Source organism: Bombina bombina, chromosome 6 (assembly GCF_027579735.1).
Source record: "Bombina bombina isolate aBomBom1 chromosome 6, aBomBom1.pri, whole genome shotgun sequence".
Classification (NCBI taxonomy): domain Eukaryota; kingdom Metazoa; phylum Chordata; class Amphibia; order Anura; family Bombinatoridae; genus Bombina; species Bombina bombina.
Window position 1 is genome coordinate 206524271 of NC_069504.1, and position 23143 is coordinate 206547413.

General features: G+C 35.6%; 1 protein-coding gene across 1 annotated transcript in view; it reads left to right on the forward strand.

The window, feature by feature from the left end:
* Positions 1 to 23143, forward strand: part of NRCAM (neuronal cell adhesion molecule) — a 334348-nt gene that overhangs the window by 117596 nt on the left and 193609 nt on the right. Inside the window, exon 3 of the mRNA XM_053716724.1 lies at positions 14343 to 14537. Within this exon, the coding sequence (XP_053572699.1) occupies positions 14447 to 14537 (91 nt within the window). The 5' untranslated portion in view covers positions 14343 to 14446. The remainder of the gene's footprint in view (positions 1 to 14342; positions 14538 to 23143) is intronic.

A 23143-nucleotide genomic window follows, 5' to 3' on the forward strand; every position in this document is an offset into this window, starting at 1 on the left:
AGCAATACAAATGATAGAGTAGTCCCTTTAAAGGATCACTAAGCACAAATGGTAAACTACATGATTTTGAACCTTTATATCCTAGAATAATTTTGCAATGAAAACTGCAGCTTTATTTTGTCAAATGAGTATATTATTTTATGTTTATTCATTTAACTAATTTCCCGGTCCCCCAGAACAAAAGAACCCTTGCTAATCAATCACAAACTAATATTCAGATATAGCACAAACTCTGGCCTAGATTTAGAGTTCGGCGGTAGCCGTCAAAACCAGCGTTAGAGGCTCCTAACGCTGGTTTTGGGCGCCCGCTGGTATTTGGAGTCAGTGATTAAAGGGTCTAACGCTCACTTTTCAGCCGCGACTTTTCCATACCGCAGATCCCCCTACGCCATTTGCGTAGCCTATCTTTTCAATGGGATCTTTCTAACGCCGGTATTTAGAGTCGTTTCTGCAGTGAGCGTTAGAGCTCTAACGACAAGATTCCAGCCGCCTGAAAATAGCAGGAGTTAAGAGCTTTCTGGCTAACGCCGGTTTATAAAGCTCTTAACTACTGTACCCTAAAGTACACTAACACCCATAAACTACCTATGTACCCCTAAACCGAGGTCCCCCCCACATCGCCGCCACTCGATTAAAATTTTTAACCCCTAATCTGCCGACCGCCACCTACGTTATACTTATGTACCCCTAATCTGCTGCCCCTAACCCCGCCGACCCCTATATTATATTTATTATCCCCTAACTTGCCCCCCACAACGTCGCCGCAAGCTACTTAAAATAATTAACCCCTAATCTTCCGACCGCAAATCGCCGCCACCTACGTTATCCCTATGTACCCCTAATCTGCTGCCCCTAACATCGCCGACCCCTATGTTATATTTATTAACCCCTAATCTGCCCCCCACAACGTCGCCGACACCTACCTACACTTATTAACCCCTAATCTGCCGAGCGGACCTGAGCGCTACTATAATAAATGTATTAACCCCTAATCCGCCTCACTAACCCTATCATAAATAGTATTAACCCCTAATCTGCCCTCCCTAACATCGCCGACACCTAACTTCAATTATTAACCCCTAATCTGCCGACCGGAGCTCACCGCTATTCTAATAAATGTATTAACCCCTAAAGCTAAGTCTAACCCTAACACTAACACCCCCCTAACTTAAATATAATTTACATCTAACGAAATAAATTAACTCTTATTAAATAACTTATTCCTATTTAAAGCTAAATACTTACCTGTAAAATAAATCATAATATAGCTACAATATAAATTACATTTATATTATAGCTATTTTAGGATTAATATTTATTTTACAGGCAACTTTGTAATTATTTTAACCAGGTACAATAGCTATTAAATAGTTAAGAACTATTTAATAGTTACCTAGTTAAAATAATTACAAATTTACCTGTAAAATAAATCCTAACCTAAGTTATAATTAAACCTAACACTACCCTATCAATAAAATAATTAAATAAACTACCTACAATTACCTACAATTAACCTAACACTACACTATCAATAAATTAATTAAACACAATTGCTACAAATAAATACAATTAAATAAACTATCTAAAGTACAAAAAATAAAAAAGAACTAAGTTACAGAAAATAAAAAAATATTTACAAACATAAGAAAAATATTACAACAATTTTAAACTAATTACACCTACTCTAAGCCCCCTAATAAAATAACAAAGACCCCCAAAATAAAAAATTCCCTACCCTATTCTAAAATACAAAAATTACAAGCTCTTTTACCTTACCAGCCCTGAACAGGGCCCTTTGCGGGGCATGCCCCAAGAATTTCAGCTCTTTTGCCTGTAAAAAAAAACATACAATACCCCCCCCCAACATTACAACCCACCACCCACATACCCCTAATCTAACCCAAACCCCCTTAAATAAACCTAACACTAATCCCCTGAAGATCTTCCTACCTTGTCTTCACCATCCAGGTATCACCGATCCGTCCTGGCTACAAGATCTTCATCCAACCCAAGCGGGGGTTGGCGATCCATAATCCGGTGCTCCAAAGTCTTCCTCCTATCCGGCAAGAAGAGGACATCCGGACCGGCAAACATCTTCTCCAAGCGGCATCTTCTATGTTCTTCCATCCGATGACGACCGGCTCCATCTTGAAGACCTCCAGCGCGGATCCATCCTCTTCTTCCGACGACTAGACGACGAATGACGGTTCCTTTAAGGGACGTCATCCAAGATGGCGTCCCTCGAATTCCGATTGGCTGATAGGATTCTATCAGCCAATCGGAATTAAGGTAGGAATTTTCTGATTGGCTGATGGAATCAGCCAATCAGAATCAAGTTCAATCCGATTGGCTGATCCAATCAGCCAATCAGATTGAGCTCGCATTCTATTGGCTGATTAACTTAAAATGGGCTGGCTGCTAATATTTACATTCCTGCTTTTAAAATAAAGATATCAAGAGAATGAAGAAAAATTGATAATAGGAATAAATAGTTGCTTAAAATGTCATGCTCTATCTGAACCATGAAAGAAAAAATTTGGGTTCAGTGTCCCTTTAACTCTTCCCTTAAGGTGGTTTAGCATTTATTCAGCTTAGTTACTGTTGAAAGCATGCTTTTCTACTATCATGATTGTTGATGCAAAACTGATAATCCACCTTTTACAAACATGTGACTGTTGAGAATCTTAGGGTAAATCTTAGGGTTTTTTTTTTTTTTTGTTTTTTTTGACAAAGCCGAACTGACGAAACATGTCAGGGAGCGCTGAGACATTTTTAAACCTCCTGCAGTTGTTTGGATGCACGATTGACCTCTTTATTTAGAAATTTAAACTAAGTGTGGATGAAAGTGTGTGAATGCGTTAGTGCTTCTTAACTGATCCAGAACATTATAATTTTCTAGTTTAATTTACGAGTATTGAGCCGAGATCTCCCGGTGGGGAGCCATTTTATTAGAGGTATCTGTAATTGGTAATCTACTCCCAAACGGGTTAAAGTGATACTTTTGGTTGTACCATACAAACAAGTACTAGTGGATATCTCTCCTTAGAGAGGGACTACAATCTCCATACTAGCTTTTAAGTATCCATATGATAGTGTCCTGATATAACGGACTACTAGATACAGTGTACAGCATTTATTTACACCAACTGGGGTCCAACGATCACATCAGTTTTTGATCTCTCCCACACGTCCAGTTTGACTTATTAACATCTGATATCCTCTTACATAAGATTTTATTTTAGGCACTACAAACTGCCTGTAAATATTATGAACTACATCTCTCTATTTAGACTGATACTAGTTATATGTCTAAACGTATTATAAAGAATTATAGAGACCAATCACTATTTTCTGATCTAGTTAATGATAGATCTATTTATTGATAGATTCTATCTACTACCTTGTAAATTAAGAATGATTTGGTATCATATCCCAAGTTCTGGGCGAGTACACTTTCTACACTGGTCTAGCTGCAGTACCCTTTAATTTACCACTAATATATAAGGGGCTTGTGTCCTCTCTTGGGATTGCAGTAATAGACTTTGCGACTCTAATATAATTTGAAATTTCATTAGTCCTCCCACCAGGAGTTTCACAAAAAGTACACCACTAACAAACCTCTAATCAGAGGATGTGGTAAACACTCCACTGACATATAGGATTTGTGTTTCTATTTGGTGATTCCATTAGTGGGGTACTCCACCCTGGTATAGATATTGCCACTTTATGTTTACTCACCTGAGAGCGATGCGCTCATTAGAAGGTGGCCCATACATTTGGTCAATCTCTATTCTAACTTTCACAAAGTCAGTTACCTTTGAACTCCTTAGTTCCAGCTCAGCTCAATATTAGTAACATTAGCTATTCTAGCTATAATTACACACTAATTCTGACCATTGTGGATATCAGCTCAGAGATCAGTAGCCACCAGCTATTACCACCAATATAATCATATGGAGGTTACACCCTAATACCATTAAAAGGTTAAAACAGGTGGGTCTGAATACTCCACAGATCACCTGATAGGACCACGAGTGTAACCCCATAAGTACACCACCAATACCCTCATTGCAGAGGGGGTGGTAAAGCACTACAAGTCACTCACACTCAGGATTTATAGTTATGGGTATTATACCTAGACCTATATGCTATTAAGCAATTTTTTTCCTGGTGTTTTCCACCTTTGTGATCCAATTTGTTTGGTCTTGTGGTCCACATCTGTGTTTTTAATTAATTTACAACCTTTTTAATATTTTATATTAAAAGTTAAGTTTTAAACTCCCGTCACCACTCAGGGCTTTCCTTTATAAGTTTATAGTGGTCCCTCCGTGCAGTATTGGGGAGTGCTATCCAAGTACATTCTTTTTCATTCGCTTCCGCAATTGATCCCTTTTTCTTCTAAAGTAAACAAACGCTTACATAATTTGCCTAAAAGTATTAACCCAAATCTCTTCTGAGAGAAAGTAAAACAAGCAGGTTTTTTTAGATGTATTTTACAGCAAAAGGCAGCAAAATAAATAATGAATGTATATTGCAACAATGTTTTACTTGCAATAAGGAAACATGTTATGTGCTGTTAAATTGTCAAGTTTAAGGGTCCTTTAAGTGTTATTAGAGATACTACAGGAAAGATCAGGTATTTCAAATGATGAAATAAAATTAAAGGAGCTATTTTTAAACATAGTAATACACTCGAGCAAAATAAACGGATCATTGGAAACAAATTAAAGTGGAGAAAATTTTAGGGTTAACTCTCCCTTAAAAGTAGTTAGTATACAAAGCATTTTTGATGGCACTAAACAACTCACTCTCAGTTCCAGTATTAGCCCATTAAATTCACTGAGGTTTATAGGCTTCATTCTCACTGACCCAACAGAGTTTATTGTATCTAGCTCATTGTCCATGGCAACCAAGGGGTTAATGCTTCAAAGTTCCAGATAAAAGAAACATTTCATAGCCTCTTGTTCCTAAACCACTAAGCAAAATCACTGGGGGTGAGAAGTTTCACAATAATTGTAAAGGGCTCTCCGTAGGCTCTCTCTAAAACAGCTAATAAGTAGACATTTATACTGTGTGTGGATGGTGGGATTCTCATTAACGTATCTTAAAAAATAACTTTTTCTACCTTTTTTTAGATTTCAAAATTCACACTGCTTATTTGTAGGCACTTTATACAACACACTGACATTTGTTTTCACTTTTTTTTCATTGACCTACACTGAGCAACCTGACGATTTGTAAATATATGTGTAGCAGTTCAGGCCACAGAATATGAATTTGTGGTTTATAGGCAAAATAAACATTTTCTGTCAATTATGATAAAATCCTGACATACCCATAGCCTTATTCTTCTTATTGGTTGTTTAAGAGATTGTTTATAAAACTGAAATTTCCTTCTCTCTCAGACATCCATCTGCGCAAGTCTTTTATTTCAAACTGAATATCACAGTGCAGTACAGACAATCAAAAGCCCTTGCCTGCCCCATTGATTGTTGTTTAGTAGTAAAGACTGGCTTATGCAAACACCTAAACAACCAATATAAAGCATGAGATGTGGACTGGTAAGGATATTATCAGTAATTCAGTGATAGAAAAGATTTTTATTGACTATGCTTAGTGTCCCTTTAAGGCTTACCTGAAATATGGGCAAACATCATTTAAAAAGGCAGTAAATACGATCGCCTAGATTACGAGTCTTGCGTTAGGGTTAAAAAACAGCGTTGAGAGGTCCCAACCAGTGTTAATTTTGACGGCAAATTTCAATTTAGTCTTAGTTTTAGTCTTTTGACTAAAATGCCATTTTAGTTTTAGTCGTATTTTAGTCATCTAAATTGTTTTAGTTTTAGTCTAGTTTTAGTCGACTAAATCTTCAGTTTATATTAGTCGACTAAATCTCCAGTAGATTTTAGTTGACTAAAATCTAAGGGGTTTAGTTAAAGTGTAATGTATTATTTAAGCATTTCTCTATAATTTCCAAACTCATTATATACTCTAGGAGTAAACATAACACCGGTTATTATTTATTGAATTAAGGTTTAAACATCCAGTACAGACACAGATTTAGAAACTGTTAATTTTGACAGCAAATTTTGATTTAATTTTAGTCATAGTCTTTTGACTAAAATGCCATTTTGATTTAGTTTTAGTCATAGTCTTTTGACTAAAATGCCATTTTAGTTTTAGTCGTATTTTAGTCATCAGAATTTCTTTAGTTTTATGCTCATTTTAGTCAAGTTTTAGTCGACGAAATTAACACTGGTCCCAACGCTGCTTTTTAACGCCTGCTGGTATTACGAGTCTTGCAGGTACAGGTGTACCGCTCACTTTTTTTTCACATCTCGAAAATACCACAAATCCAATTGCGTATCCTATATTTTCAATGGGATTTTCCTAACGCCGGTATTACGAGTCTTCCTAAAAATGAGTGGTACACCCTCTCCTGTCAAGCCTGGTACCGCATTTGAAAGTCAGTAGTTAAGAGTTTTATGAGCTAACGCCGTAGCATAAAACTCTTAACTAAAGTGCTAAAAAGTAAACTAACACACATAAACTACCTATTAACCCCTAAACCGAGGCCCCCCCCCACATCGCAAACACTTAAATAAAATTTTTAACCCCTAATCTGCCGAACCGGACATCGCCGCCACTTTAATAAATATATTAACCCCTAAACCGCCACACTACCGCCTCACAAACACTAGTTAAATATTATTAACCCCTAATCTACCATCCCTAACATCGCCGACACCTACCTACATTTATTAACCCCTAATCTGCCGCCCCCAACGTTACCGCCACTATATTAAATGTATTAACCCCTAAACCTAAGTCTAACCCTAAACCTAACACCCCCTAACTTAAATATAATTTAAATAAATCTAAATAAAATCACTATAATTATCTAAATTATTCCTATTTAAAAATAAATACTTACCTATAAAATAAACCCTAAGATAGCTACAATACAACTAATAGTTTCATTATAGCTAGCTTAGGGTTTATTTTTATTTTTTACAGGCAACTTTGTATTTATTTTAACTAGGTACAATAGTTATTAAATAGATATTAACTATTTAATAACTACCTAGCCAAAATAAGTACAAATTTACCTGTAAAATAAAACCTAACCTAAGTTACAATTACACCTAACACTAAACTATAATTAAATTAATTCCCTAAATTAACTGCATCAGCCAATAGGATTTTTTCTACCTTAATTCCGATTGGCTGATAGAATTCCGATTGGCTGATAGAATGCCTCATTGTGTCCTTGTATATGAACTGATCAAGGGTTATTCTAAAGTGGACATGTGGATTACACTGCATGTAAAATAAATAAATAATACATTTGTGTTATTTTTACATATTTGTTATGTACAATTGTCCTAGTTGAAAAGTGACATTTAAACAAACTTCATTTTGATGAAAAAAAGGAAATAATCTTGTTCATTTATATGTAAAATGAGTGTGAGCAAAGACATTAACATTTACAATAGCTAAACAAACTGTGAAGAGATGCCTCCCAAGCAAACCAGCATAGATTTTTAAGAGGTCATGCTTGTTGAAATGGATAGGTTTCAAAACTCGTGTAATAAACTGAGTGGAAAGCAATTCTGTCAATAAAAAACACAAAACACAAAGGGGAATAGAGTACACAAAAAAGAGATTGCAGAATCTGCTAATGTGTCACTGGACTGCATGAATGCATTTAGGTATTTACGCATCTTTTAACAAAGTGAAACCTGGTGCACCTAAACCTTATTCGGCAATGCGCCAGACTTCCAAACCACACCCACAGGCTGACCTTACACCACCCTAGGGTATGCAGCCGTTGCATGGACTGCCCAGACTCCTCCTCACCACCTGTCAGCCCAGTTTATAAAAGAAGAATTAAAGGACATAATACTCATATGCTAAATCACTTGAAAGTGATGCAGCATAACTGTTAAAAGCTGACAGGAAAATATCACCTGAGAATCTCTATGCAAAAAAAGGAAGATATTTTACCTCACAACTTCCTCAGCTCACCAGAGTAAGTATTCTGTAAAAAGTTATATTTCAGTTACTGCCCAGCTGCAGGTTTAAAAAAAAAAGAAGGAAGAAATGTACAGCAGCCAATCGGCATCAACAGTACTGAGGTCATGAACTCGTTTACTGTGATCTCATGAGATTTCACTTTACTTTTATGAAATTTCATAGTAAACTTCCTTAAACTGAATAGGGAAATAAGATGAGTGTGCATAAGGCTCACTCCCTTGCCTGTCCCGGAACAGACATACTGATTTGCATCTTAAAGCCCTTTACAATGGGGTGTGAATACTTAGGACATTTTGAGCTAAAATATCTTTCTTTTTTTACATAGAGATGTTCAGGTGATATTTTCTAGTCAGCTTTTTACAGCTATGCTGCATCACTTTCAAGTGTATAAAAATTTGGGTATTATGGCCCTTTAATTTGTGTGCCTAAGTACAGTGTGTCAGATCTGCATATATTTCACTATTTTAAAAAGTATGGATCTTGTAGTTAATTTATATATTTTTTCATAAACAATGCAAATTACACTGTCATACTTTGATTTTCCCCCCTATTCTTTGGTATTATAAATGTAAATTGGTTAACTTCTCCAAAGCATTGTCAACAATGTAGAGCTACATCCATTGAGGCCAATTTATTAGGGTCTTGCGGACCTGATCCGACAGTGCGGATCAGGTCCGCAAGACCTCGCTGAATGCGGAGAGCAATACGCCACCCCCTGCAGACTTGCGGCCAATCGGCCACCAGCAGGGGGGTGTCAATCAACACGATAGTACTCGATCGGGTTGAATTTGGCGATTCCTGTCCGCCTTATCAGAACAGGCGGACAGGGTTATGAAGTAGCAGTCTTTAGAGCGCTGCTTTATAACTGCTGTTTCTGGCGAGTCTTCAGGCTCGCCAAAAACACAGCCCTTCAAGCTCCGTTCGGAGCTTGATAGATATGCCTCATTGTGTCCTTGTATATGAACTGATCAAGGGTTATTCTAAAGTAGACATGTCCATTTAGATTCCACTGCATGTAAAATAAATAAATAATACATTTGTGTTACTTTTAAATTCATCTGCAGACAAAAAAAAAGTAGAAAAGCCTTTTCTATAGCTTTAAAAGAAACAAATTTACACACTCTTTGTTAGCATAGGTTTTATTGTTGGGTTTTTTACATTTTTGCACAGCATATTTAACCTGATTTAAGTGGATATTGTGAATCACAATTAATATTTTAACAAACAACAATTTCCAGGTTTAATAGAACATGAATAGCTCACACTTTTAAATGTTGATTCATTAGCAATTAATAGTTTCATTGTAAATTAACACAACATTTAAAAAGAAGGGTTAAAGGGACACAAATTGTAAACTACATAATTATAAACTTTAATATACAAGAATAATTTTGCAATGAAAACTGCAGCTTTATTTTGTCAAATTAGTATATTGTTTTATGTTTATTCTTTTCCCTAATTTCCCTGTCCCACAGAACAAATGAACTCTTGCTAACCAATCACAAACTAATATTCAGATATAGCACACACTCTGTTTACACATGTGCAGACTGGGCTAGCCTGAACTTTTGTATTTCATTTAAAGAGGTTTAGCACTAACTCAGCTTGGTTACTATTGCAAAGAATGATTTGCCCATCATGATTGTTGATGCAAAACTGATAATCCACCTTTTCAAAGCATGTGACACTAAAGAAGCTTAGGGAGGGAGGGAAAAGTAAACAAAAGCTTGAATACATTGTAAAAAATGTAAAGTATTAACCCACGCCTCCCCGGGAGAAAGTGAAACAAACACATTTTTGAGATGTATTTTATAACAAAAGGCTGCAAAATAAATAATGAATGTATATTGCAATAATGTTTCACTTGCAATAATTAAACATTTTATGTGTTGTTCCAGTGTCAAGTTTAAACTTTAATGATTCAGATAGAGCAGACATCCTCAAACTTGGCCCTCCAGAGGTTTTGGAACTACATTTCCCATGATGCTCAGCCAGCTGATATGCTGGCTGAGCATCATGGGAAATGTAGTTCCAAAACCTCTGGAGGGCCAAGTTTGAGGATGTCTGAGATAGAGCATGCAATCTTTAGCAACTTTCTAATTTACTCCTATTATCAAATTTTCTTTGTTCTCTTGGCATCTTTATTTGAAAAAGCAAGAATGTAAGCTTAGGAGCTGACCCATTTTTGGTTCAGAACATGGGTAGCGCTTGCTGATTGGTGGCTACAACTGCTTCTATGTTGACCTGTGAAAAGCCTATCAAAATTTACTATTGCATAAAGGTTTTCTCAGATGTATAAGAAATCTTGGTGTTCAAGAGTTATCAGTTTCAAACTCCGGCAGACTAACTAACTGATCGCCCTGATGATCAAAAACTCTTGGTGATGAAGAGAAATTAAGCAAAATCTTTATTTTTTTTTAAACCTTGTTTTGCAAAACATAAAATATTAGATTCTAGATCTGTTTGTTTCACATGAACTCCATTTAAAGGGACAGTCAACACCAGAATTTTTGTTGTTTAAAAAAGATAGATAATCCCTTTATTACCCATTCCCCAGTTTTGCATAACCAACACAGATATAATAACACACTTTTTTCCTCTGTGATTACCCTGTATCTAAGCATCTGCAGACTGCCCCCTTATTTCAGTTCTTTTGACAGACTTGCATTTTAGCCCATCAGTGCTTACTCCTAGGTAACTTTACATGAGTGAGCTCAATGTTATCTATATGACACACATGAACTAACGCCCTCTAGTGGGGAAAAACTGTCAAAATGCACTCACATAAGAGGCTGCCTTCAAGGTCTAAGAAATTAGCATATGAGCCTACCTAGGTTTAGCTTTTAACTAAGAATACCAAGAGAACAAAGCAAAATTGGTGATAAAAGTAAATAGGAAAGATGTTTAATATGTTATGCCTTGTCTGAATCATGAAAGTTTAATTTGGACTTGACTGTCCATTTAAATGCTACTTATAGGCTTAAGTAATATGTGCAATTCTAGTAGAGAAGCCATTAAATGATTGTGCATTTGAAATAACAGTAGCTAAACTTGTTAATATTGTACCATACATTGGTAGACAGTGAAGAAACTATATTCAGCAAATAGGTGTTTGTTTTACAAAATACAAGACAATTTAAATACATTTTAAAATACCCTGTTGTGAATGTAACAAATTGTAATTTACATCTCATATCCCTTAAAAACAGACTAATGTTGACATTGGTAATAAAACGATTTTTGTTGCCTTCTGCAGAGAGCACAGCCAATACCCAATCAATTGCTCTGTCTGCTGATGGATGCACAGCACTGTAATTAGCATGTAAAAGTGCACAGTCACATAAGCACATTTGTTTGGTGGGTTAGAATAGATAAAATGCATTGTGCAGTTAACATTGTCAGATAAGTCTAAGGATGGAGCAGAAAAACGTAGAAGCCAAATTGATACAAAGTAACTGCCAGTGATGTGGTGAGATTGTGTTTTTTTTCCATCTGCAGTGGGTAATGGTAAGTGGAATATTTATAGATTGTTTTGACCTCATTATATGTTTGTTTTTTTTCTTCCAATTTTCAGGAAAATGTTTTCTTGTAATTGTTTGGTGAAATGTAAATGATTAAATACTTTAACAATTTTTATGTATCATTGTCAGAAATAAATTACAGTAATGTAGTTAAAAAATATATAATGCTATTTTCTACGCTTTAAATAAATCTGTGGAATTATTTATCCCCATTTTCATTGAACTGGAAATCAAGAGTACATTAATCAGTTTAATTGTTCCACTATCAAGTTAATGTATGTAGTATAACTTAGTGATAAATATATATATATATATATATATATATATATATATATATATATATATATATATATAAGCCAAGAATGTACAATATTTTATCTTAACAAATTGTGGTTTAGTTTACATATCATTTTAATTTAATTTGTCTGTTCAGTTTTAATTTTAGCAATTAAACACATTTAATATTTTGTGCATTTTCTTCCTTTGTAAAAAAATAACTGATATGTATTTTTAAAAAGTATTAAATATGATTGTATTTATTAATCAATCACTGCTATATAGAGAAGGGGAGTGGCATATATACAGTGTGTATATATATATATATATATATATATATATATATATATACATAATTTATATATATATATATATATATATATACAGCACTAAATAATATGTGAATGTTATAATATTAGCTATAATTTCCACTGTGTTATAATATACAGTTAAATGTAAAAGCCAGTTTGGCAGTGATAGAACAAGAACAGAAAACCTTGTGTTTTTATTATCTCAAGTGAGAATTTATAAAAAATAGATTTATCTAGCCAGATTAGATCCAGTGTCAGGCATAGACAGGCAAATAGGAACTGACTCTAATCGTTATAACAAATGGTGAAATTCTGGGCAATTTCCATTTTTTGGTGCATAATAGGTTACATTTTCCAATCTTCTGGCCTATGTGTTGCAGTCATCTGCCCCCAAATTCAGTGCAATGATTTATTAGCAAACACTCACAATGTTAGATTTGATCTAGTAAAAATACTAACTTAATAAATTATCTTTATTTAGATAAACAATTGAACGATTATCATCCATGTATATCACTTTAATACAATAAGCATTCTGAAACACATACACAAGATGCCACGTCTGAAAGAAAGTATCTTCTCTTTTAAATTAAGGATTTAGAATTGTACCATTTACCAATGCACAAATCTGAATTATTTTTTCACAGCTAGAAGTTTGATTTAAAGTAATACAATAGGATTGTAGATCTATATATTTATTTTTCCTGCCAAAGTCAACATATCATTATTTGAAAGAGGAGATGCTCCTGCTTCAAATGATATCTCACATGATACTCTTGATATTTCATGGTCAATGCAAACATGGCCAATGATAACAAATGTTAATATAGGGTGGCCACTAAAAGTGTTTCTTGCCCTGTAAAAAATAAACTGATACATGGGATATGCCTTATTTGATAGAAGAGAGACCTACCTACTGTATATGCAATTATGATAATGGGGATTATTTCATAGGTCCTTTATATGTACAAATTTTGTTAACAGAGAAATAAGGTTAAGTATTTACAAAAAAAAAAAAAAAAAGGATGAGAAACAAAGTATCTTTATAACTGAACTAATGTGTGTAAAGTATTAAAATATTTAAATGTTAAGATTATTTTTCATAAAGTTAATTTGATTGATATACAGTTGCATCATTAAAACATTGTCACAGCTCTATTTTCCTTTCTTTTTTTTTGCTACTGATTTTAAGCACCCTTGGATTTTTTTTTTTGCAAAATGAAATAAGATTACATGATAAGAATAGTAAAAATATATATCATAAAATGTCCCTGTGATTTTATAAACCATAGCAGATAATGAGGACTGACCAAAGCTTTGAGTATTTTTGCACATATTGATAGGTCTCATTATAGCAGTATCCTTACTGCTTATTTAAATACTGACCATTCATTAGTGTACAACAGGTTTATCTCTTCTGCCATACCCAAGATTATTCCTTTTTTATGCAGCTGGCTCATTCCCAACTTGTCTGTATGGATCCATTGTATAGGTTCGTTGGATAGTGTGATTCAGATAGAGAATGCAATTTTAAGCAACTTTCTAATTTACTCCTATTATCAAATATTTCTTCATTCTCTTGCTATCTTTATTTGAAAAGAAAGAATGTACGTTTAGAAGCCGGACCATTTTTTGTTCACAACCTGGGTTGTGCTTGCTGATTGGTGGCTAAAAGTACCCACCATTAAACAAGTGTTGTCCAGGGTTTCTGAACCAAAAATTGTCTGGCTCCTTAGCTTAGATGCCTTTTTTTTCAAATAAAGATAGCAAGAGAACGAAGAAAAAATACTAATAGGAGTAAATTAGAAAGTTGCTGAAAATTGCATGCTCTATCTGAATCATGAAAGAAAAAAAAAATGGGTTTAGTATCCCTTTAATAGCTAGTCTAAAATGTGTTCACTGTCCTTAAGAGCTGAGAAATATTCCTGTTAGTATGTTTCTTCATAAATTACCCATGATCTAGATCATTTACCCACTTTTGTTTTGTTATTTAAAGTTTCCTGCGTTGATTACAATAACTTTGTTACTTTTCTCTGTTCATCTATTTTTGCTTTATTAATCTTATTATTGTATTCTTTAGTGCATTATCTTGTTAAAAAAAACAATCGTTGTGCTTATTATTACAATTGATGATTGGTTTTGTTATTTGAAATATTCTAATACTCTTGCATATTTATGTTATTCTCTTTTGTTTCAGCTTCTAGTCACTCAACCATTGGCTTTTATGTTGTGAAGAAATCAGAGGGCTAAGTAGAAAGGCTTCTGTCTCTCAGCAGGAGTAAACTCAAGCATCTTAAAATAATGCAGGGGAAGAAAAGCTTATTCCCAGGCAGAGCGTCTTTAGTTCTTTTCCTTTTCCAAGCAGTTACATCACTGGAAGTACCACTTGACCGTAAGTCTTCACTTTTTTTTAATGGTGATTAAAGATATTCTGTGTACATATTTGTATCCCCAGAGTTCACTCTTTTAAGGGGAGAGCAAGTACATTTGCATTCCTGAGACTTTAACTGCACTTAAATGATAAAAACATCACAAAGAGAGAATAAAAGGAGACATTATTTCCAATTAAAAAGATTGGACTTTACCACTCTTAATTAATGCTAGCAATAATTATATTTAATATGAGAAAACAGACTTGGTTCAGTGAGTCACCACCTTTAAAAACAGATTTAAAAAAAGTATGGGCAGCCAACAATTATAACCAGCAAATAGCATCAAAATAGCTAGAGCCTTTGCTTTAATTGGGACCTGTGACGCTTCTATTGGTGGGTGACCTCACACAAATACATATGTGGGTACTGTTATCTTGTTAGGCAAAGAGGATCTATGCAGTCCACAATGCAAATCAGTTCTAGTTGACTATTAGCAAGTTAGAGAGATATTATGAATATGTGTTCATAAAAATGTAACCAAATTATGTTTTGAAGTTGAAATAACATCCCTACACTCATGCAGAATGACCATGAACTCAATCACATAGGTGACCAGTCTATATAGCATATTATATATGGCAGATACATCTCTTACCTTAAAATTATCCTGCTAGCAAACATCTAGAATTAAGCAAGTAAATAAATAAATAAATAACAAACACCTAGATTACGAGTTTTGCGTTAGAGGCTATGCGGTGCTAACGAGCAGTTTTACCTCACCTCTCACTTACCTGCAGCGCTAGTATTACGAGTTTTCAGAAACCCGTCGTTAAAAGACTAGAAGTGAGCGTTGAGAAAAATTTTGCTCACTACCGCAATCCAATACCAGCGCTGCTTAAGTCAGCGGTGAGGTGGTGTAACGTGCTCGTGCACGATTTCCCCACAAAAATCAAGGGGGAGAGCCGGCTGAAAAAAAGTCTAACACCTGCAAAAAAGCAGCGTAAAGCTCGCTAACACAGCCCATTGATTCCTATGGGGAAATAAAAGTTATGTCTACACCTAACACCCTAACATGAACCCTGAAGGGCATATTTATTAAAGTCTGGCGGACCTGATCCGACAGTGCGGATCAGGTCCGCCAGACTTCATTGAATACGGCAAGCAATATGCTCGCCGTATTCAGCATTGCACCAGCAGCTCCCAATAGGCCGCCAGCAGGGGGGTGTCAATCAACCCAATCGTACTCGATCGGGTTGATTTCCGGAGATGTCTGTCCGCCTGCTCAGAGCAGGCGGACAGGTTATGGAGCAACGGTCTTTGTGACCGCTGCTTCATAACTGCTGTTTCTTGCGAGCCTGCAGGCTCGCCAGAAACACGGGGCATCAAGCTCCATTCGGAGCTTGATACATATGCCTCTGAGTCTAAACACCCCTAATCTTATGCTTATTAACCCCTAATCTGCCGCCCCGACAACGCCGATACCTACATAATATTATTAACCCCTAATCAGCCACTCCGGACACCGCCGCCACCTACATTATACTTATGAACCCCTAATCTGCTGCCGCCAACATCGCCGACACCTACATTATATTTACTAACACCTAATCTGCCGCCCTCAATGTCGCCGCCACCTACCTAACACTTATTAACCATTGTAGCCAGTTTAGGATTTATTTTTATTTTACAGGCAAGTTTGTATTTATTTTAACTAGGTACAATAGTTATTAAATAGTTATTAACTATTTAATAACTACCTAGCTAAAATAAAGACAAATTTACCTGTAAAATAAAACCTAACCTAAGTTACACTAACACCTAACACTACACTACAATTAAATTAATTCCCTACATTAAATACAATTAAATAAATTAAATTAAAAAAAAACACTAAATTACAGAAAATAATAAACAAATTACAGAAATTTAAACTAATTACACCTAATAGCTCTATTAAAATAAAAAAAGCCCCCCCAAAATAAAAAAAACCCTAGCCTAAACTAAACTACCAATAGCCCTTAAAAGGGCCTTTTGCGGGGCATTGCCCCAAAGTAATCAGCTCTTTTACCTGTAAAAAAAAATACAAACAACCCCCCAATAGTAAAACCCACCACCCACACAACCAACCCCCCAAATAAAATACTATCTAAAAAAACCTAAGCTCCCCATTGCCCTGAAAAGGGCATTTGGATGGGCATTGCCCTTAAAAGGGCAGTTAGCTCTTTTGCCGCCCAAACCCTAATCTAAAAAATAAAACCCACCCAATACACCCTTAAAAAAACCGTAACACTAACCCCCTGAAGATCGACTTACCGGGAGACGTCTTCATCCAAGCCAGGGCGAAGTGGTCCTCCAGACAGGCAGAAGTCTTCATCCAAGCCAGGCAGTAGTGGCCCTCCAGACGGGCAGAAGTCTTCATCCAGACGGCATCTTCTATCTTCATCCATCCGGCGCAGAGCTGGTCCATCTTCAAGACATCCGACGCGGAGCATCCTCTTCATCCGACGACTAAAACAGAATGAAAGTACCTTTAAGTGACGTCATCCAAGATGGCGTCCCTTAGATTCCGATTGGCTGATAGAATTCTATCAGCCAATCGGAATTAAGGTAGAAAAAATCCTATTGGCTGATACAATCAGCCAATAGGATTGAAGTTCAATCCTATTGGCTGATCCAATCAGCCAATAGGATTGAGCTGGCATTCTATTGGTTGTTCCAATCAGCCAATAGAATTGCGAGCTCAATCCTATTGGCTGATTGCATCAGCCAATAGGATTTTTTCTACCTTAATTGCGATTGGCTGATAGAATTCTACCAGCCAATCGGAATCTAAGGGACGCCATCTTGGATGTCGTCACTTAAAGGTACCTTCATTCTGTTTTAGTCGTCGGATGAAGAGGATGCTCCGCTTCGGATGTCTTGAAGATGGACCCGCTCCGCGCTGGATGGATGAAGATAGAAGATGCCATCTGGATGAAGACTTCTGCCCGTCTGGAGGACCACTTCTGTCCGACTTGGATGAAGACTTCTGCCTGTCTGGAGGACCACTTCGCCCGGCTTGGATGAAGACGTCTCCCTGTTGGGGGGTTGTTTGTATTTTTTTTTTTTTTTTTTTTCACGTAAAAGAGCTGATTACTTTGGGGCAATGCCCCGCAAAAGGCCCTTTTAAGGACTATTGGTAGTTTAGTTTAGGCTAGGGTTTTTTTTATTTTGGGGGGGGCTTTTTTTTATTTTAATAGAGCTATTAGGTGTAATTAGTTTAAATTTCTGTAATTTGTTTATTATTTTCTGTAATTTAGTGGGGGGTTTTTTGTACTTTAGCTAATTTAATTTAATTTAGGTAATTGTATTTAATTTAGTTAATTTATTTAATTATAGTGTAGTGTTAGGTGTTAGTGTAACTTAGGTTAGGTTTTATTTTACAGGTAAATTTGTCTTTATTTTAGCTAGGTAGTTATTAAATAGTTAATAACTATTTAATAACTATCCTACCTAGTTAAAATAAATACAAACTTGCCTGTAAAATAAAAATAAATCCTAAGGTGGCTACAATGTAACTATTAGTTATATTGTAGCTATCTTAGGGTTTATTTTACAGGTAAGTATTTAGTTTTAATAGGAATTATTTAGTTAATGATAGAAATATTTATTTAGAGTTATTTCAATTTTATTTAAGTTAGGGGGTGTTAGGTTTAGGGTTAGACTTAGGTTTAGGGGTTAATAACTTTAATATAGTGGCGGCGACGTTGGGGGCAGCAGATTAGGGGTTAATAAATGTAGGTAGGTGGCGGCGATGTTAGGGAAGGCAGATTAGGGGTTAATAAAATTCAACTAATGTTTGCGAGGCGGGAGTGCGGCGGTTTAGGGGTTAATATGTTTATTATAGTGGAGGCGACGTTGGGGGCAGCAGATTAGGGGTTAATAAGTGTAGGTAGGTGGCAGCGACATTGGGGGCGGCAGATTAGGGGTTAATAAATATAATGTAGGTGTCGGCGATGTTGGGGTCAGCAGATTAGGGGTTTATACATATAATGTAGCTGGCGGCGGTGTCCGGAGCGACAGATTAGGGGTTAAAATTTTTATTTTAGTATTTGCGATGCGGGAGGGCCTCAGTTTAGGGGTTAATAGGTAGTTTATGGGTGTTAGTGTACTTTTTAGCACTTTAGTTATGAGTTTTATGTTACGGCGTTGTACCATAAAACTCTTAACTACTGACTTTTAAATGCATTAGGACTCTTGACAGGGTAGGGTGTACCGCTCACTTTTTGGCCTCCCAGGACAGACTCGTAATATCAGCGCTATGGAAGTCCCATAGAAAAAAGACTTTACGAAGTTTACGTAAGTCATTTTGCGGTAAGGCCAAAGAAGTGTGCGGTGCCCCTAAACCTGCAAGACTCGTAATAGCAGTGGGCGTAAAAAAGCAGCGTTAAGACCTCTTAACGCTGCTTTTTTACCCTAACGCACAACTCGTAATGTAGCCGATAATGTATAATTAATCTCTTAATTTTTATAACTGGTCTCTTCATTTAGTTTTTTGGGGTGAATCTCTTTAAAGGGACATTAGTCGCTGGGGAAAAAAAAAACTTAGGTAGAATGATATGTTAAAAGCACAGATTAGCCTAAGAATAATGTATTTTTATAATTATATTTGTTGTATAAATAAAAGATTTTACATTTTAAAAAGAAGTGTAAAGTGTTAGTGTCCATAAAACAGTGTTGTAACCTAGGTTTCTTCCACTGCTGAGGTCACTTAGGGACAGCTATAAATGAATTACCACAGCAACTGATGACTGTGTGAAATATAGCAGTGTTAAAGGTCCATAATAGTTGAAAAAGTTACATGTTCTAATTTGTTAGAGCATGTAATTGAAAAATTATCGACCCTGCACTGTTGTGTGTTTACATTTAGTAAAGTACTTTTAGCCACCAATCAGCAAGCGCTACCCAGGTGCTGAACTAAATATTTGCTGGCTCCTAATCATTCATTCCAGCTTTTCAAATAAAGATACCAAGAGAACTAAGAAAAATTGATTATAGGAGTAAATTAGAAAGTGGGTTAAATTTGCATGCTCTGTCGGAATCATGAATTAAAACATTTTGGTTTCATATCCCTTTAATAGAAGTGAAGTGGTTTAAAGAGACCATATTTGGCCCCAATAAAATCCCTTACAGTTTGCAATATGAAAATATCCTATTTATGGAATAGTTAACCATTGAATTCCAGTCCATTATAAATCTGACAGTGATTTATAAACTGTTGCCGTAGGGGATTGATTTTGGCTTCAGCCATGTTAACAGGATTTTAGAATCCCAAACAGCTCAGAAAAACCCCCCACAATCCTTCACCAGTAATCTAAAATGTCCTTTAATAATTGAAATGGGAATGCATAGGTCCTTTCAAAAGCCACATTATATCACACTTCCGTCCCCAACACCCTAGAACTGCTGCCTTTCTGTATCTGATGCCATCATGCTCCATGCACAGCGCTTTCCATAGAATGAAATCTTTTTGGGAAATGTGTTTCTGCAGTTCTAATCACACATAATGGAACAATCGTACCCAAAGTTATGTTTGGAACCTCTGTTATAAGATACATTAATACACATGTCTGCAGATATATATATCCATAAAAGCACTAAGGGACATAAAAAAGCTGTGACATGCTAGAACATTTTATTATAGCACTATTGCAGATAACCACAGGTATATGTTTAGCCTCTGCTTGCAGATAACTACAGGTATAAGTTTAACCTCTGCTTGCAGATAACTACAGGTATATGTTTAACCTCTGCTTGCAGATAACTACAGGTATATGTTTAACCTCTGCTTGCAGATAACTACAGGTATATGTTTAACCTCTGCTTGCAGACAACTACAGGTATATGTTTAACCTCTGCAGATAACTACAGGTATATGTTAAACCTCTGCTTGCAGATAACTACAGGTATATGTTTAACCTCTGCTTGCAGATAACTACAGGTATATGTTTAACCTCTGCAGATAACTACAGGTATATGTTAAACCTCTGCTTGCAGATAACTACAGGTATATGTTTAACCTCTGCTTGCAGATAACCACAGGTATATGTTTAGCCTCTGCTTGCAGATAACTACAGGTATATGTTTAGCCTCTGCTGGCAGATAACTGCAAGTATATGTTTAACCTCTGCTTGCAGATAAATACAGGTATATGTTTAACCTCTGCTTGCAGATAACTACAGGTATATGTTAACCTCTGCTTGCATATAACTGCAGGTATATGTTTAACCTCTGCTTGCAGATAAATACAGGTATATGTTTAAACTCTGCTTGCAGATATCTATAGGTATATTTTTAACCTCTGCTTGCAGATAACTACTGGTATATGTTTAGCCTCTGCAAACGGTTTAAAGTAAACTCTAGAGCAGGTATATACTACTGGGATATAGCTAAATACATCTGGTGAGACAATGACAAGAGGCATATGTGTTTAACCACCAATCACCAGCTAGCTCCCAGTAGTGTATTAGTTCTCCTGAGCCTACTTAGGTATACTTTTCAACAAATTATACAAGGAGAACAAAGTAAATCTAAAAATAGAAGTCAGTTAAAAAGTGTATTAACCCTTTAAGGACACAGCTTTCAGTTTGCTCAATTGTTTTATGACGGAAAAATTCCGTCATATGTCCTTAAGAGGTTAAAATTGCATGCTCTGTCTGAATCAAGTTTAATTTTAGATTTCATGTCCCTTTTTCAAATGCTAGTCTTGTACTACATAACTTACATGTAGATATCATATTAAAGGGCTATTATAGTGATAAAATGATATGCTCTAATTCCTTAGAGCAGGTAATTTTATCACTAGTGAAGCTGCAACACTAAGGGCTCCATTACTCAAAGGCCGAGCGGATGAGGTTCGTGGTCTTGAAACATGTCCGCCAAACCTTGCATGCAGTCCGCTTCCCACAGGTAACATTGCACAATTCGCTGATTGTGCAATACTGCCCCCTGCTTGTGCGCAGCCAGAGGGGGCTGTCAATCATCTACAGTAGAGCTGATTAGAATGTGAAGCTTAAGAGCCAGCCCATTTTAGGTTCAGCACCATGGATAGCGCTTGCTCATTGGTGGCTACAATTAGCAAACCAATAAGCAAGCATAACCCAGGTTCTGAACCAAAAATGGGCTGGCTCCTAGGCTTTACTTTCCTGCTTTTTAAATAAAGATATCAAGAGAATGAAGGAAAATTGATAATAGGAGTAAATTAGAAAGTTGCTTAAAATTGCATGCTCTATCTGAATCACAAAAGAAAAAAATTGGGCTTAGTGTCCCTTTAATAAAGTATTTAATTGTGCATGAACTGTAAATATTTTACGTTCCAATGTATTTTACATAGGCGAATATGTTCTACGTATTGTTATATAGATATTCGTTTATACAGTATATATCTGTATATATCTATATATATATATATATATATATATATATATCTATACCTATATATATATATATATAATTATTATTATTTTAAAGTAATCATATATATAAATATGTATTTATGAGTAAAGAGGTTATATTCAACTCAAAATACGAGCGCGAATTGCAGAGCACAAAATAATAATTCTAGCGGTTTTAACGTGAGTGCAAACTACCGCTCCACTTAGTGTTGCAGCATCGCTAGTGATAGCTACAAACTCTTACAAATTAGAGCATACCATTTTATCACTGTAATGACCCTTTAAGTTTCACTTGTAAAACAAACTACAATGTAAATATTGATAGAAATAAGTGATTTGAACCTGCTTTGATTTTAATCTTCACTTTTTTTGTGATTTGAAGACACCACAGAAGCAGTTTCACTGCCACATAATCTAAAGAACCCAAAATAACACTCAAAGAACACATCAAATATATTGGGGCCGAATTATCATTGTGTGGGCGGACATGATCCACACAATACGCATACGCTGTCTGCATTTATCATTGCACAAGCATTTCTCGTGAAATGCTTCTGCAATACTGCCCTATGCAGATTCACGGCCAATCGGTCGCTTGCAGGGGGTGTCAGAGGTGGCGGACGAGTTAAGGAACAACGGTCTTAAGGCTCACATGGAAACAGATACATTCGGCCCCATTGACGGGTTAATAAATCGACCCCATTGTCTCATGGTTGGGTGCAAAATAGTTTTTGTTGTGAATTGTATACATGGTTAGATTTTACTATAAACCACTTATCTACATGGTATTTCCTTGTATACACATTTCTTTATCAACATATACATTTAAATTAGTTATATCATACCAATCAAAATTGTGATAGCTTTTATAAAATATAAAAAATATCCTACCCCTGCATTTGTCACATTTAAACTGCTGTATTCCTAAGGTTCTGATCATAAATAAAACTTATAATTACAGTAAACAAAGAGATTACAAAGATTGAAAGCAGATTTAGACAGTAGATGTTCCCTATATTGGTTACTGCTGTCAAGTACATAAAACAGTTGGTAAATTATACACAGAACAATATTAATGTAATAATGAGGATCAAAGCGCTTCTGTGTAAATGTTTGAAGCAAAAAGAACTTCATGTCCAAAATCACATTTAATCCTTCACACAAATGCATTTGGCCTTAAGGTATTTCATTGG